This window comes from Prosopis cineraria, unplaced genomic scaffold (genome assembly GCF_029017545.1).
Source record: "Prosopis cineraria cultivar Desert tree isolate PC_DT_omini unplaced genomic scaffold, ASM2901754v1 PC9, whole genome shotgun sequence".
Taxonomy (NCBI): domain Eukaryota; kingdom Viridiplantae; phylum Streptophyta; class Magnoliopsida; order Fabales; family Fabaceae; genus Prosopis; species Prosopis cineraria.
Window position 1 is genome coordinate 24,903,779 of NW_026555340.1, and position 13,584 is coordinate 24,917,362.

A 13,584-nucleotide genomic window follows, 5' to 3' on the forward strand; every position below is an offset into this window, starting at 1 on the left:
ATATGTGTGTATGTATATCTATGTATGTATACATATAATGCTTTGGCAAACGCATCTTTGTGATAATATGGGTATAGCATAAAGAACATATAGTAGGCAATTCGGCTTGCCTTAACACCATCTTTTTTTTTTTTGAGTATATTTCTTCAATAATGCAAACACACACCACCAGATTGTTTGATAAAACCAGATTAATTAGAGAAAACATCATTGTCGCTTGTACATAATATATCCACTATAATACTGCAAATAGAACACGCCAGCCAAACTATGGAAGAAAAAAAAGGTGTGCCAAATCAATCATAACACGTAAGCATGCATATACTAATGAGTTTGACATGCTCAAATCATTTGGATATGTATCCTAATTAACTCAATTTTCTTACATTTGTACATTAAGTTTATTAGATCCCTAGATCCTATACTATCATAATCACATAAAATATTGACAAGAATATAGTAACAATATCAAGAATATCAAGACATAAAGAATATAGAAGCTCTTCATATGATAAAAAATCTAATGCAATAGATTGAATTTCTACCGGCATCGATTTGATTAATTTGATGTCATCCATTGCTTTCTTGACTTCTTCACTTGATGATGTAAAGAAAGTATAAGAAAGTTTGAAGAATCAAATCAAATACATACATATATATATATATATATATAGACACAGTCACAGACAGTCAAAATTAAACTCAAGCTTGAGGAAAACCAAAATGCTTTGATTGACAGTTGCATATGTTTCCACTGTTCTGTACATATATAATTGCCGAGAGGCCTCTTTCCTCCTTCTCGCTTAATATCGTCCATAGAAAAGAGAACAAGAAAATATGTAGCTATATGTATACTATATATATTGATAAAGATTAAAGAAGCTAAATTAATTAATGGCTACATTTATAAGTTGATTTATGCATTTTTTACGAATCTGATGAGCTCTGAAGCAGTGGCCAGACATCGCATGACTTCAACTTGAGCTCTCAGAGATTGTTATAATCTAGGGTTTTCTTCGATCAAAACCACGTCATCATCCAAGGATTCTCCTCCTGGTAACAGACTCTTGAGCTTTCTCGTTCTCTTCTGAACCAGCCTCTTTCGCATACAACTCGCCGTCACCTTTCTTGACACTGCCTTCTTCTTCATCACTACTCTGCGCACCATACGGCTACGTTTCAAGATCTTCCTCGTTCTGCAGAGGCCAGATGACGATGTCGTACTCACCAGAACCTTCCCTTTTTTCAGCCGCTGGTTCTCCGGCGAGCCCACTATTTGCTCTGTGAGGATTTTGTTGTAGCTGTTCTCATCTCGCGAGGAAGCTTCGGCTATAAGGGCTCGGCTCCACCGTGTGGCTCCGTTCCGGGTTGAAGCCATAGCTAAATCTGCAGAAAGCTTGATGGCTTTCTTTCTCTCTAAGAAGCTCATGTTCTTCTTCAACGATCTGCATTTTCGAAGACCCTTGATCCATTTCCAGAGGAATTCTCGCTTCAGAGAACTGGGCTTTCGCATTCTGCTCAAAGATTTGAGATATGGCGTCAGATCACAAAGAAAACTCATGCGATTACAGTAACAAAGTAGAACATCTCAGATAAGACGACTTTTTTTGAGGTTTCTTAGGTTTAGCTTTTTTAGGTTCTGTAGTAAGAGGATGGTACATATAATAAGTAAAATATATAACTTCCACCATGATTCCATCTCACAATTATATTACCTTTTCATTTAAATGATTCCATCTCACAATTATTATTACCTTTTTCATTTAAAGAAAATATATTCAAAAGCTAGCAGTGTTTCAAATTGCAGAAATCACGGGAAGACGATGCATATTTTTCATCTCGTTAGCAGAACAAGATAATCACAATTATTACAGCTAGAAAACCATATCAAGTAAATTTGTGAGATAATTGCCAACATCACATGTAATGGAAACGACACTTATTGCGATTCAAAACGCAAAAAGGGGGAGGGGGCATAATGAATACCTTGGTGAAAATCTTGAAGGAGAGTCAGAGATAACAGTGGATGAGAAAAGAAGAAGAAGAAGAAGAAGAAGAAGAAGAAGAAGGGAATGGAAGTATACAAGAAGAGAAGAGAGAAGCGAGGAAGGGGGAAAAGGAGCAGAAGAGAGAGAAAGAATGAGAAGGAAGAGAACGGAAGAGGGAGGGAATTTATGTGGTAGCTAGAAGGGAGGATAGTGGCGGGGCCATGAAACAGAGACAGGGCACATGGTGGCACATGGAGGGTAGGGCCCACTGCCAAAACCCTAAGAGAATAATAATGTTAAAAAGCACAAGGTATTGGGGATTAGCATACGGTAAAAGCATATACATGTACAATAAAAGGCGAACCTTCAAGTAATGAAAACCCAACATTTGTATCTTAGTCTTCCAATACGAACAACAACCTCTCTCAAATACGAATCACGTCAAAGCATTATTCTTACACTACATGTGTCCCCACCCCTCGATGACAACTTGATGCCATTCTCCCATGTATCACAAACTAAATTATTCTTACATTAAATTAGGATCGTCAATCACCATTAGTCTAATTGTAAGGATTTTACTCGTAGTCTATGAGACTGAAGATCAAATCACACTTACAATGTAAAGATGTTATTGGTGAACAATATGCAATAAGTATTTTTATATAAGAGCTCTTTAAATTGAAAAGCAAAACCTGATTCTAATATGCTCTAAACTAACTCATATGAACTTTTTATTATAAAAAATTAGAATTGTGCACACGCACATGTACATGCGTGTTAACACGAGTAAGGATATGATTCGTATTGTCCATAGTATATATCCCATTGAAATAGCTCGAGCAAAAATTATTATATTACAATCAAGCTAAAATAACACTATTCTTTGTTATTCTCATCCTGGTTTACAATGTAAAGTATTTTTTAAAAACCCTATCTATCTAAATATGTGAGGTTAATTGGATAGTTCTTATGATTTTTTTTTTCAACTATATATATATATATATATATATATATCCTTTTGAAATGGTCCATTATAATTTTATTCCTTATATATTCATTCTGGTTCACAGTATAAAGTATTTTTTAGAAACTCTACTTATATAAAATATATGAGATAATTGGATAATTCTTATGATTTTTTTTTTCAACTATATATGTCCTTTTGAAATGGTCCATTAAAATTTTAATTGTTATTATTAAAGTACGAGAATAAAAACTATAGAGACTTAATTTAAAATTGAGGAAAACTATAAGCACATGCAAATTAATTTTCCCAAATATACATGTTTCAACTGATTTTTTTTAAGAAATATAAAATATGCGTCAATATCTAGACGGGAGGGAGTAGTTTATTTCCATTTGAATTATGGCGAATTGGGGGATGTATTAGTTGATAATTAATAATTATTGAATTGATTTGACCTGTCACCATAAAATACTATACAGCAACAGTCGTGCGCGCGCGCATGGACAATATATAGGATCGATTGTTTGATTAATTTAACTGAATTAATTATGAACGACAAATAAAACTTCTTGCATGTGCAATAATAATTAAATATTATCGATATTACTATTCATGCCATGCACAAAGATACCTGTCTGTCATTCAAGAGTATGTTGGAATGGTAATTATATGCCTAAGCTAGCTATTCCATTACAATATGTCCAAAAAAAATTATATGTGCATCTATTCTGTATAAAATTGCATAACAATTAAGTCAAGGTAGCTAGCTAGTAGGCATACGTATTAATTATTACTTATTATATATCCTATTAAAAGTTTGTGTACATCAATTATAATTATTGTCTTCTCTTGTAAGAAAAGGAGAAAAATGTGAGTTTACAAAATTTGATCTCAATGAAATGATCGTAGTGTTTCATAGACACATGCCCACACAGAAGGTACTGTGATAAGGTGAAGAAGAAGAATAATATGTATAAATCACTGAAAGTTTAATTTTCTGATAAATTGATGAACAAAATTCCTGCGTTTGAAAAATATCATCACTTTGGGAATTTGTTATCCTTACACAGATGAAGGAAATTATTGAATAAGTAGCATGTATTATAATAAAATTTAAAATGATCTTGACATAATTACTCTCTTGAATAAATCATTAGAATATGTTGAGATATTAATGAAGGGTAAAACAAGAAGAAAATATCTAACACATTACTTCCTTGAAATTCTAAAATTTTCAAAATAACAATTATTTTGAAACCATAATGAGCTTAATTTGTTTGGATTTTAGTTTAACGCGTAGAGAACACAGCTTACCATCCTCCAATCATCTCCATTTCACAAACTGAAACTGTCTTTCAAATCCCAATTTTCGCAACAACACTCCAGGTTGGATTTGCAAGCTTCATCTTCATAAACTGAAACTGTCTCAAGTTTGCAATCGGATTTTCAAACATTGTAGTTGTAGTCTTGTTTGGTTTTGCTTTATGATCCAAATCTTGATTAGCACAAAAGCTGGTCCGAGCCATACTTTTCTTGTTTAGACAAAAAGTTAGCCCAATTAATGACTTTTTGTTTCAAATTAAAGCGTACCATAGTTAAGTCTAAAACTATTTTTTCTTGCAGCTTGATCTCAAACCATGGTTTTCTCATCCATTTCTTGCAAAACTAACTTTTTTTATTGCATATAGATATCTTGTTATTATAGACAATCTTGTCCAAAATATGGTTGAATATTAAATGTAAGTATATATATTTCTCATTGAGAATTCAAATTGGTTAGTCACTGATTATAAGGGATGAGAAAAGATTAAAGAGGCATAGTGAGAAATAGAAGCATATAGAGATTGAAGGAAAAGAGAATTAGCAGGATCCGGAAAACATGCCCTTATCACTCCCCCGCTCACTCGGTCCCACTCATTTCTCTTTTGCACTTTCGCATCCTCTTGCTCCAATTTGTTTCATCGTTTATATTTCACAAATATACTTTGAAGTTTGAACGTAGACGTAGCTTGGCAAAAAAAAAAAAAACTTGTTATTAAGATTTCTGAAACATATGGTTTAGAGGGACAGGGTAAAGAATGCGTGTGTGTGTGTGTCTGTGTGTGTGTATGTATGAAGCCGATGAGCCACAAACACAATGGCCCTTGGTGTTGTTAATTTGGAAAGGGGTTGAAAAGAGTATGCATTCTGAAAATAACTATTAATGGATTAGGGTTATCTACATTAATTTATTTTTAATATATCAATTTAATCAATAGTTTATTTTCAAACTCAAAACTTTAAAAAGTATAAACATAAGTGTTTAAATTTTTTTATATATCCAATTCATACTTGTTCTAGCTTTTTTTTAAAGGAAAGTTTCTAATTTGGAAGATAGTACGAAATTTTATTCATAATTCTAAATTACACAGATAAAAAAAAATCTCCGAATTATACAAAATGCTTGTGATGTGATTCTTCTATTATTCACGCTAAATTTGGAGTTAACTGTGCTTGACGAGCGAGAAAGTGACATTCAAATGAAATGACAAGATTGACAAGCTTGAGGTTAAATATTGTTGAACAAAAGTAAGATAATAGAAAATTATTACATACGTTGTAATCATTGACGTTAATGCAATTTGGTTAAGGAGGTCAAAGAGACTACGTGTATCCCAGTCATCCGCTCATCAAAGTTATCAATATATGATACACTAGCACGAGACAATGATTTTATATTTAATATATGGAAAATAAGACTTGGCCAAAATAAAAAATAAAAATAAGAGTAAAACACTGTAACGGCCCTTCTATTTTGCCTTAATTATACACACCTTATTCTATTTTAAAAACATATAATTTTGGTCCAGTCCATTAACTCCATTAAGAATATTCTAAAAAAAAATTCTAAAAGCTTATTTTAAAATTAAAATTTATATTAGAACAATTTTTATTTACTAACTTATCCCTCACCCTAATAAATCTTAAATTATATTATTCTGACAGTTGCATAATTTCATTGTAAAAACATGTTTACAAATTTTAAATTTAAAACAATTATATAATTTTTCAAAATTATAACATTTTATGTTATATAATGAATAAAAATGTTTTTGAATTATTTTTTTAGCTATTTTAAAAAACATAAATAAATAAGTTTTAATAAATTTGATAACAATTAAAATTATAAAATTTTATAATATGATAAAAATTAATAAACTTTATGATATAATAAAAATTTAAAAATATATTTATTATATTTTTTAGTTGTATACAAAAAAATATTTTTTGGAAAATATAGATTTTAGATAATACTTATGTTAAAGAAGGACATTTTAGTCAAATTAAAAGTTTAAAAGTCAAAGTTAATCGTAAACTAATTGTTAGATGGATGGAAATAGAATTTCAAATATATAAGGGAGATTTATGTAACATGTATTTTAATTTTAATGGAGGTTTATATAAGTTTTCAAAATAGAGAAGAGCTATATGTAATTAAAAGGTTGAATGTTTAAAAATATAAGACAGTTTTAATCTTTTAAAATTAACTATTACATTTTTTTTAAAAGTATTCATATTAAATAAATAACTTTAGATTTATTTTAGGATAAAATATCTTATTAAACAAATATAAAAATAAAACATATGATTAATTTAAAAATAAATAATTATTTTATTAAAGAGTGAGATTTAATTAAAAATATTTATATTTTTTAATAGAGAGAGTAATAAAAAAGTGATCAATGTATTTTACTCTAAAAATAACCAAGCAACTTCATGATGTACTCCATGTTAGAAAAAATAAGTTAAAATGGAAAGCCTTTTAGCATAGACAGAAATAGAATCCACTGATATTTTCTAAGATGAGTTTAGTATCAAATATAAGTGAGGATATAAAATAAATGAATAATGTGATCTATTCGTATTAATGTAAAAAACAAAGGGGAAAGGAATGTGGTTGGTGGACGCACGCATGCAGAGATAGCAAAGGGGGCATATGTGTACACGTGGATGGGACCCACCATGTTGTGAGAAATCTTCCATGATGAGTCATCCCCCAAAAAAAAAATCAGTTTATTCGGTTCCCCTATACAATTTCATAAACATTTGTTGCAATGTTAACAATAATAAAAAAATATCCTCCCAAGTCCCGCATGAAAAAAGTGATTATATTTAGTGTCAAATATGCATTGAATAGAATTAATTTTAATAAAAATATTTATAAATAATACAATTAAAAAAAATCCTCCCAAATATTTATATAATTCCTTAAGATATCAGTAAGTTTTTTATTCATGCAAATAGTTTCTCTCTTTCATCTATTTTTGCACAACTCATTAATCGTGTCTAGTAGTAGCATAGAAGAAGGGGGGTTGATAGGATCATGTTTTTCAATTTGTTCTTAGCGCTATATATGTGTTATACATTTTCATTTTTCATTTTTTTAAAAAAATTTGTATTATGCACACATATATTAATTTTATTTCTTTCACGGATTTAGTGTCTCCATTCTCTCTTAATGTACAAAATCACAACCCTTTGTTTAGAGGAATTATAGAAAAAACTGCCATTACCATTAGTTAACATGGAAAGTCAAGATTTTGAACATTAGAATTATTATGTTCACTGGAATTTGATATCATTAAGATTCACTTGATTTTTTTTAATTTTGAGAAAGAAAATTTAATACGATCGATTTGGTATTAATTAAGGTACTAAAAGGGTCGACTAGATTTGAAAAAACTAGATGAAACCTGCGAGAATCCGGGACATAATCAAATAGAGATGTGACATGACCAACCAAAATATAAGCACCATCATTTCTTACTGTAAATACATTGCTTTTCAATCCCTTTCCACCCACTTTTACTTTCCATGTTGATGTTTTAGAGAGTTTAAGGTTAAGAAGGAAAAAAACAAGTAGTTAAGGTTTAGAGGGATCTTCCAAAATCAACTATATATTTTATTATTTAGGAAGAAAAAATATATATACTTAATTTTATATACTTAAAAATATTTGGTTTTAATTAAATCAAGACATGTTTATCTTTAGTATATTGAGTATATATTAACAAATTAAAATCCACTTGCCTATTTGATGGGATAAATATATACTCACTTTGTTAGAAAAATGTAAAGTATTTTTAATCAAACTCAAATAAAATAGTTAGTTGTCTTTAAAATAGCATTATCTTTTCATACTACCCATATTTAATGGAATGTTTCTCTTTAAAATAAATATAAAATAATTTATTTAGGGTTAATGTGCATTTTTGCCATTATAATATTTTCTGAAGAGCACCTAATACCCTAACATTTTGTTTGAGTAATTTTGCCCTTAAAGTTAACAGAGCATTTTTATTCTTTTCGTCAAATTTTTAATATTGACCTCAAACGTTGACTATTAGAAAATTTAATGAAAAGGGTAAAGATGCTCCTTTTTAATAACTTTAAAGATAAAATTGCTTCAAATAAAAATGTTAGGATATTAGGTACTCCTCGAAAATACTTCAGAGGCAAAAATACATCTTTACCCATTTATTTGTTATGGGCATTTTTGAAAACACTACATTATTTACACTTTCAAACATTAAAAATACCTTATATTTTTTAATATTTAATAATTTAAAAAATATCTTATATTTTTAATGAAGGAACTATTAATAAGTCTTGGTGCCCTATTTTTAAACTGTTTACCTAAATTTAAGTCATGATGTATTTTATTACTATTAGTGATTAACATGTAAGCACCTGCTTACTAATTACCCCGCAACTATAAACTCATCTGAAACAAATTAAATAACCATAAGTATCTCGATCACAATAGGATTTGATCCCATGTATAAACTCAAGCAAATATATGCTGAGCTCAATCAATGAAATCTGAGCTCAATCAATGAGGACACCAATCGTTCCAAGGGTAAATGGAACAGCAAGTCGTTCCTAAACCATATATCCTTGGCGTGATCCCATCACACCCCACTTCTCAATAAAATTCATTAATCATAAATAAACAACTGTAAAAATCCACATAAACATAAATCAATCAAATATGAAAAACTCATCTTTTGATAAAACAAAGCTAATAAGGTGTTTAATCACAATTTCAAAACCTAACGAGTAAAAATGCATGATAAGGTCCCTAGTTGGCAATATATATATAACAACAAGTTTACAAGATTATCCTCTACGCAAAACTAAAAGGAAGCATTATAATCAATTCCTTAATTGTGTGATTCTGATTCCTTTTCCTTTCCATTGCACGATGCTTCACTTGTAAAGCATTAAACAATAGCGAATTAAATAATAACCTCAGTAACCAAGGAGTTCTTAATTTCTAGCATATAATCACATAGTATTTAAGGTTGTGTAAGTATAAAAATCACAATCTCATAATAATTCAAATAATCACAATGTATGCATGTGTGATCTACTATAAACTTATCTCCTTCTTTTTCCTTTCAACCAAGTCTATGGGTTAACAAGCTCTCCAATATCTGAGGGTTAACCTGGCTAAAAGTTACCACTTTTCAAACTTGGACCATAGACTCCCATGCTATCAAGACTCACAGGGTGTCATATAATTATAAGTACACAAACCTAGTCCCAAAGTGAATATCATCTGCGAGTTGGAACCACACCTAGCCCCCGTATAGGAGCTAGTGCCCTAGCTAAACAATTTCGAATGCTACCTAAACATTGTCCATGTCATGTGGACTTATCAACATGTCTCATATCCTAGGGTGAACTTCCACCCATATTAGTCACATGTGCATCAATACATTAGCGATCATGCCAATTCCAGGTTCTCAACATTTCACTGCATGTATGAATAGTATATATATTCAACCACATACCATATCATATATTCATGAGTAATGTTCCAAGCTCATGCTTTCAATTCCTAACTCACATAATTATAAGCCATGTGCTCAATCTCAAACATATCACTTTTCATTCTTACACTTTTTCATCAAAAGGCTCAAAACAATATTTATAAATAATATACAATAAATGCTAAATCAATATATGAGAGAACTCAGGTTACCAGTTAAGTCAATCATAGGGGAACTTAAGGTATGCTTCAACACCTTCTTCAATCACGCATAAACAACCACAAATGCTAATCTATGATTAACATTACAGAATTTATCATTACATGGCATAGATATATTCCCAACACTACCCATGGCCTAAAATAATGCTAAAAAACTACTTCAATAATTTCTTTAGATTTTCAGTTAACTTTATTAAATTCATTAGATCTCAAAAATCTAATTAAACCCAATTTAAGTCTCCAGAGGCATTTATTATTCATAAGGTGTCTATATTAAGTCTAGGGCTTCAGATTTAACCATCCCATACCTAAAATCAACACCTAAACTATTTGAATCAGACGTTTAAAACCATAGAATAATATCAAATTTTGAATATAAGGTTGGGAGAGAAAGAACAGACTTGAATCCTAAAATCGAACACTACTTATGATTAGGGGAGAGATTAGGGGAATTACATTGGGAGATTTAAGCCTCCAAATCATGCCTTAGGCTTAAGAACTCTAGAACCCTAGTAGAGACATTAGCCACGCTTTCTAGAACCCTAAAAATTTCTCTCACTCATGATTTGAACTAATGAGGTGAACATCTGATTAAATTCTAGCTTCGTCTACCTACGATCATGACTAGTATTAATTTTTTTGCACATGAAAACATTAAAAAAAAAGACCTCATTTTGGGCTCTTGTTCGTGGGTAGTCAAGCTCCGTTATAAGCTCCTCTACACATGAACAAGTGCAGAATGGAAAACCCTAACTTATTAGGCTGAATACTCACTTTAGCCTATTCAAAAGCTATATAGGTGTCTAATTAGGTCTACTAATATTTTTAAATCAATAATTAACTTGGGAATTTATTTTTGTTCACCATTCTACCCTTAACTACAGTATTTATTTTTTAGTTTTTTTAGGATGTTACAATAACACATGGAGATCTTCTTACTGCTTCTAATCCATTCATACTTAGCCCAAACTCATCAACATTTCAATGAGAGTGATAAAGAATAGTGTAAGAAATAATATAATTTTGAATCCCTAAACTTTTCCTCAATTATTAATGCAATCTTTAAATTTTTAATTAGAATAAATCAATCCTTATAGTTTAATTTTTTGATTTGATACAATTTAATTCTATAATTTCATAACTCAATAAATTACAATATATAACTTGCATTGGGTAAAAATTCAAAAACTAGATTGATAATTCAGAAAAATTTTATAGACTAATTAAAACTTATATTATCTTGTAATATTACCATAAACGCTCTATATGAATAGATTCTACAACTAATAATCACACACATGTGTCTTATGATTGCCCAAGGGTAGGGTCTAACCGAGGATCACCCTTGCTTGGTGCTCATCCTGATATGCAATTTGGGTTAGCCTTTGCTTGAGTGTTCGGGCTAGGATTAATTTGATCAATCTGTAGACATTTTTACAAATATTTTTTATAAAATTTCTTTGAAAAAAATACAATTATTACTATTTAAAATATATTGTTTATAAAACAAATATTACAATATTTCTTTTAAATTACGTTTAATCAACAATTGTGAATTATTTTTACATAGTATTAAGTTAAAAATAAATTTTAAATTTTGAAAGACATTAAAAAAATTGTAATGATGAGAAATGTTTAGAAAGATTATAAAAATAATATAATTTGTGATAACTTTCAACAAAAAAAATGACATATATTTGAGTTGGCTTGGGCAAAGTAGGGTTAGACCCCTCCCTTGTGCTTGGCCCAATGTGCTGAAACAGCTAGGCAATGTGCATAGCCCTAATTTATCCTTTTCTCTCTATTTATTTACATACATATATAGTGTTTTATAATGATTTAGTAAATATAGGGATCCAACTTAAATAAATAACATTATTGAGACTTCTCATGCTTTTTCATAAGATGAGTATACGATTAGCTAGCGTATGATTTGCATTAGATCGACTAAAAATTAACCTTTGAGTTTCTTAATAGTTAAAAGATATAAGAATAATATTAATATTAGTCATGATACATAGTGAGTGAAACTTTGAAAATAATGGCACTTTTGTTTTGATTGGCGAAAGGGAGAATAATAGGGATTGATTCGGTGAGATAAGAATGGTCAAAAGGTAGGCTTGTTTAATTGAAAATAGGGAATTTTATCGGCAAAAAGTCAAATAAATTGAGTGTCATGTTGATTTGATTAGCATTATTATTATCACACTCTTTAGACTAATCCATCATTACCTTGAATTGAGGATTTTGGTCGCTTCTAACTTACTCTACACTTTTGCCTCTTGAACCCACCACCATCATTATTACACAACTAACATTTAGCTGTTTTGCTTAGCTTGATTGTTAAAACCAAATATTAAATGATTAGGCAATTATAAAAAATTCGTTAATTAGGAGTACTTCCCAAATATTTTTCTCAACTTCAAATTATGTAATTGTTCGTCACTCAATTTTGTGTTTTATTTTTTAAAAAATAACCATTGTGATCTTAGGATTCCTCTTTTAAAATTTCTACCACTTTAGAGTACTCGTTTTAACATTCTTGTCACCTTGAAACTTTCACGAGGCATTAAGTTTTAAACCACTTTATCCTTGTTAAAAAAAGTAATGGTTGTAGGTGACGTAAATATTTGTGGGCAATAACAGTTGTGTTAAAATTTTTGTGGAAGAATAAATTGTAAATACTGATTATTTATAAACTTATAAAATATATAAGAGTCTCAGTTGCGAATCAAGCATACTTGCTATTATGTGAAGTAATGTGCAGCTTATCTTTTAACAATTTTTTTTTTGGAGATTGATTCTAATAAAATTAAACTTTCGAGAACGAGTAAATTAAAACGTGCATATCTTTCCAAAGTTTTATCCTTAATTATTTTTTGATTTTATGGGAAGATGAAAAATATAGTGATAGATAGTATTAGCATATTTTGTATCATTTGAAATATTTAATAGTTTCTTTCACTTTTATTATTCCTTTAAAACGATAAACTTATATTTTAAAACCAACAAGTAGTACTTGAAAAAAACATCAAATGTACGTCAAGTGATCGACTGTCCCCCACCTCCGGTGACGACAAGCGATAACCCTTCCACTATTAAAATTCCTATCACTTTAGGTATATATATGTGTTTTGTTTAAACACACTAGTAACTTTAATCATAATTACAATTATTCATTGAGTTTTAACTTTAAACCACTTTATCCTTCATTACTAAAAGCAATGGGTATGTGGAGTAATTTAAGTGATGCCCTAGGAAATAAAGTCAATTCAATAAAGGATTTCCATGCCATTATTAGAATATCTTTCACGTACTTTAATTATCTCTTGTTAATTCTTGATTTTATGGGAAGATGATATATATATATATATATATATAGTGATAGAAGATATTAGGGTATTTTAGTCAAATGGGTTCATGGGAGGCTCCTAAATCAAGATTGTTGAATATGTTTCAAGTATATTAATTGTTAAAATGGTCTGGTTCGATGTACATGGCTTAGTCTCCAACAATTAACAAAGTCCATTTGTTTGTTTGAATGAGGAGAAAATTGATCATTCCAACTCTCTAGAAAATTGTTCGCTTGA

At 29.7% G+C, this 13,584-nt stretch overlaps 1 protein-coding gene across 1 annotated transcript; it reads right to left on the minus strand.

Moving 5' to 3' along the window:
- Positions 1-708: 708 nt before the first annotated feature.
- LOC129320945 (transcription factor IBH1-like 1) lies at positions 709-2,166 on the minus strand. Its single transcript, XM_054966632.1, has 2 exons — positions 1,987-2,166; positions 709-1,514 (listed from the first exon to the last, which is right to left on the minus strand). The coding sequence occupies exon 2, from the start codon at positions 1,511-1,513 to the stop codon at positions 998-1,000; it is 516 nt and encodes a 171-aa protein (XP_054822607.1). The 5' UTR covers position 1,514; positions 1,987-2,166; the 3' UTR covers positions 709-997.
- Positions 2,167-13,584: the final 11,418 nt, after the last annotated feature.

Coding starts and splice junctions, on each gene's coding strand:
- LOC129320945 (XM_054966632.1), bottom strand. CDS start 1,513: ATGCGAAAGCCCAGTTCTCTGAAGCGAGAATTCCTCTGGAAATGGATC.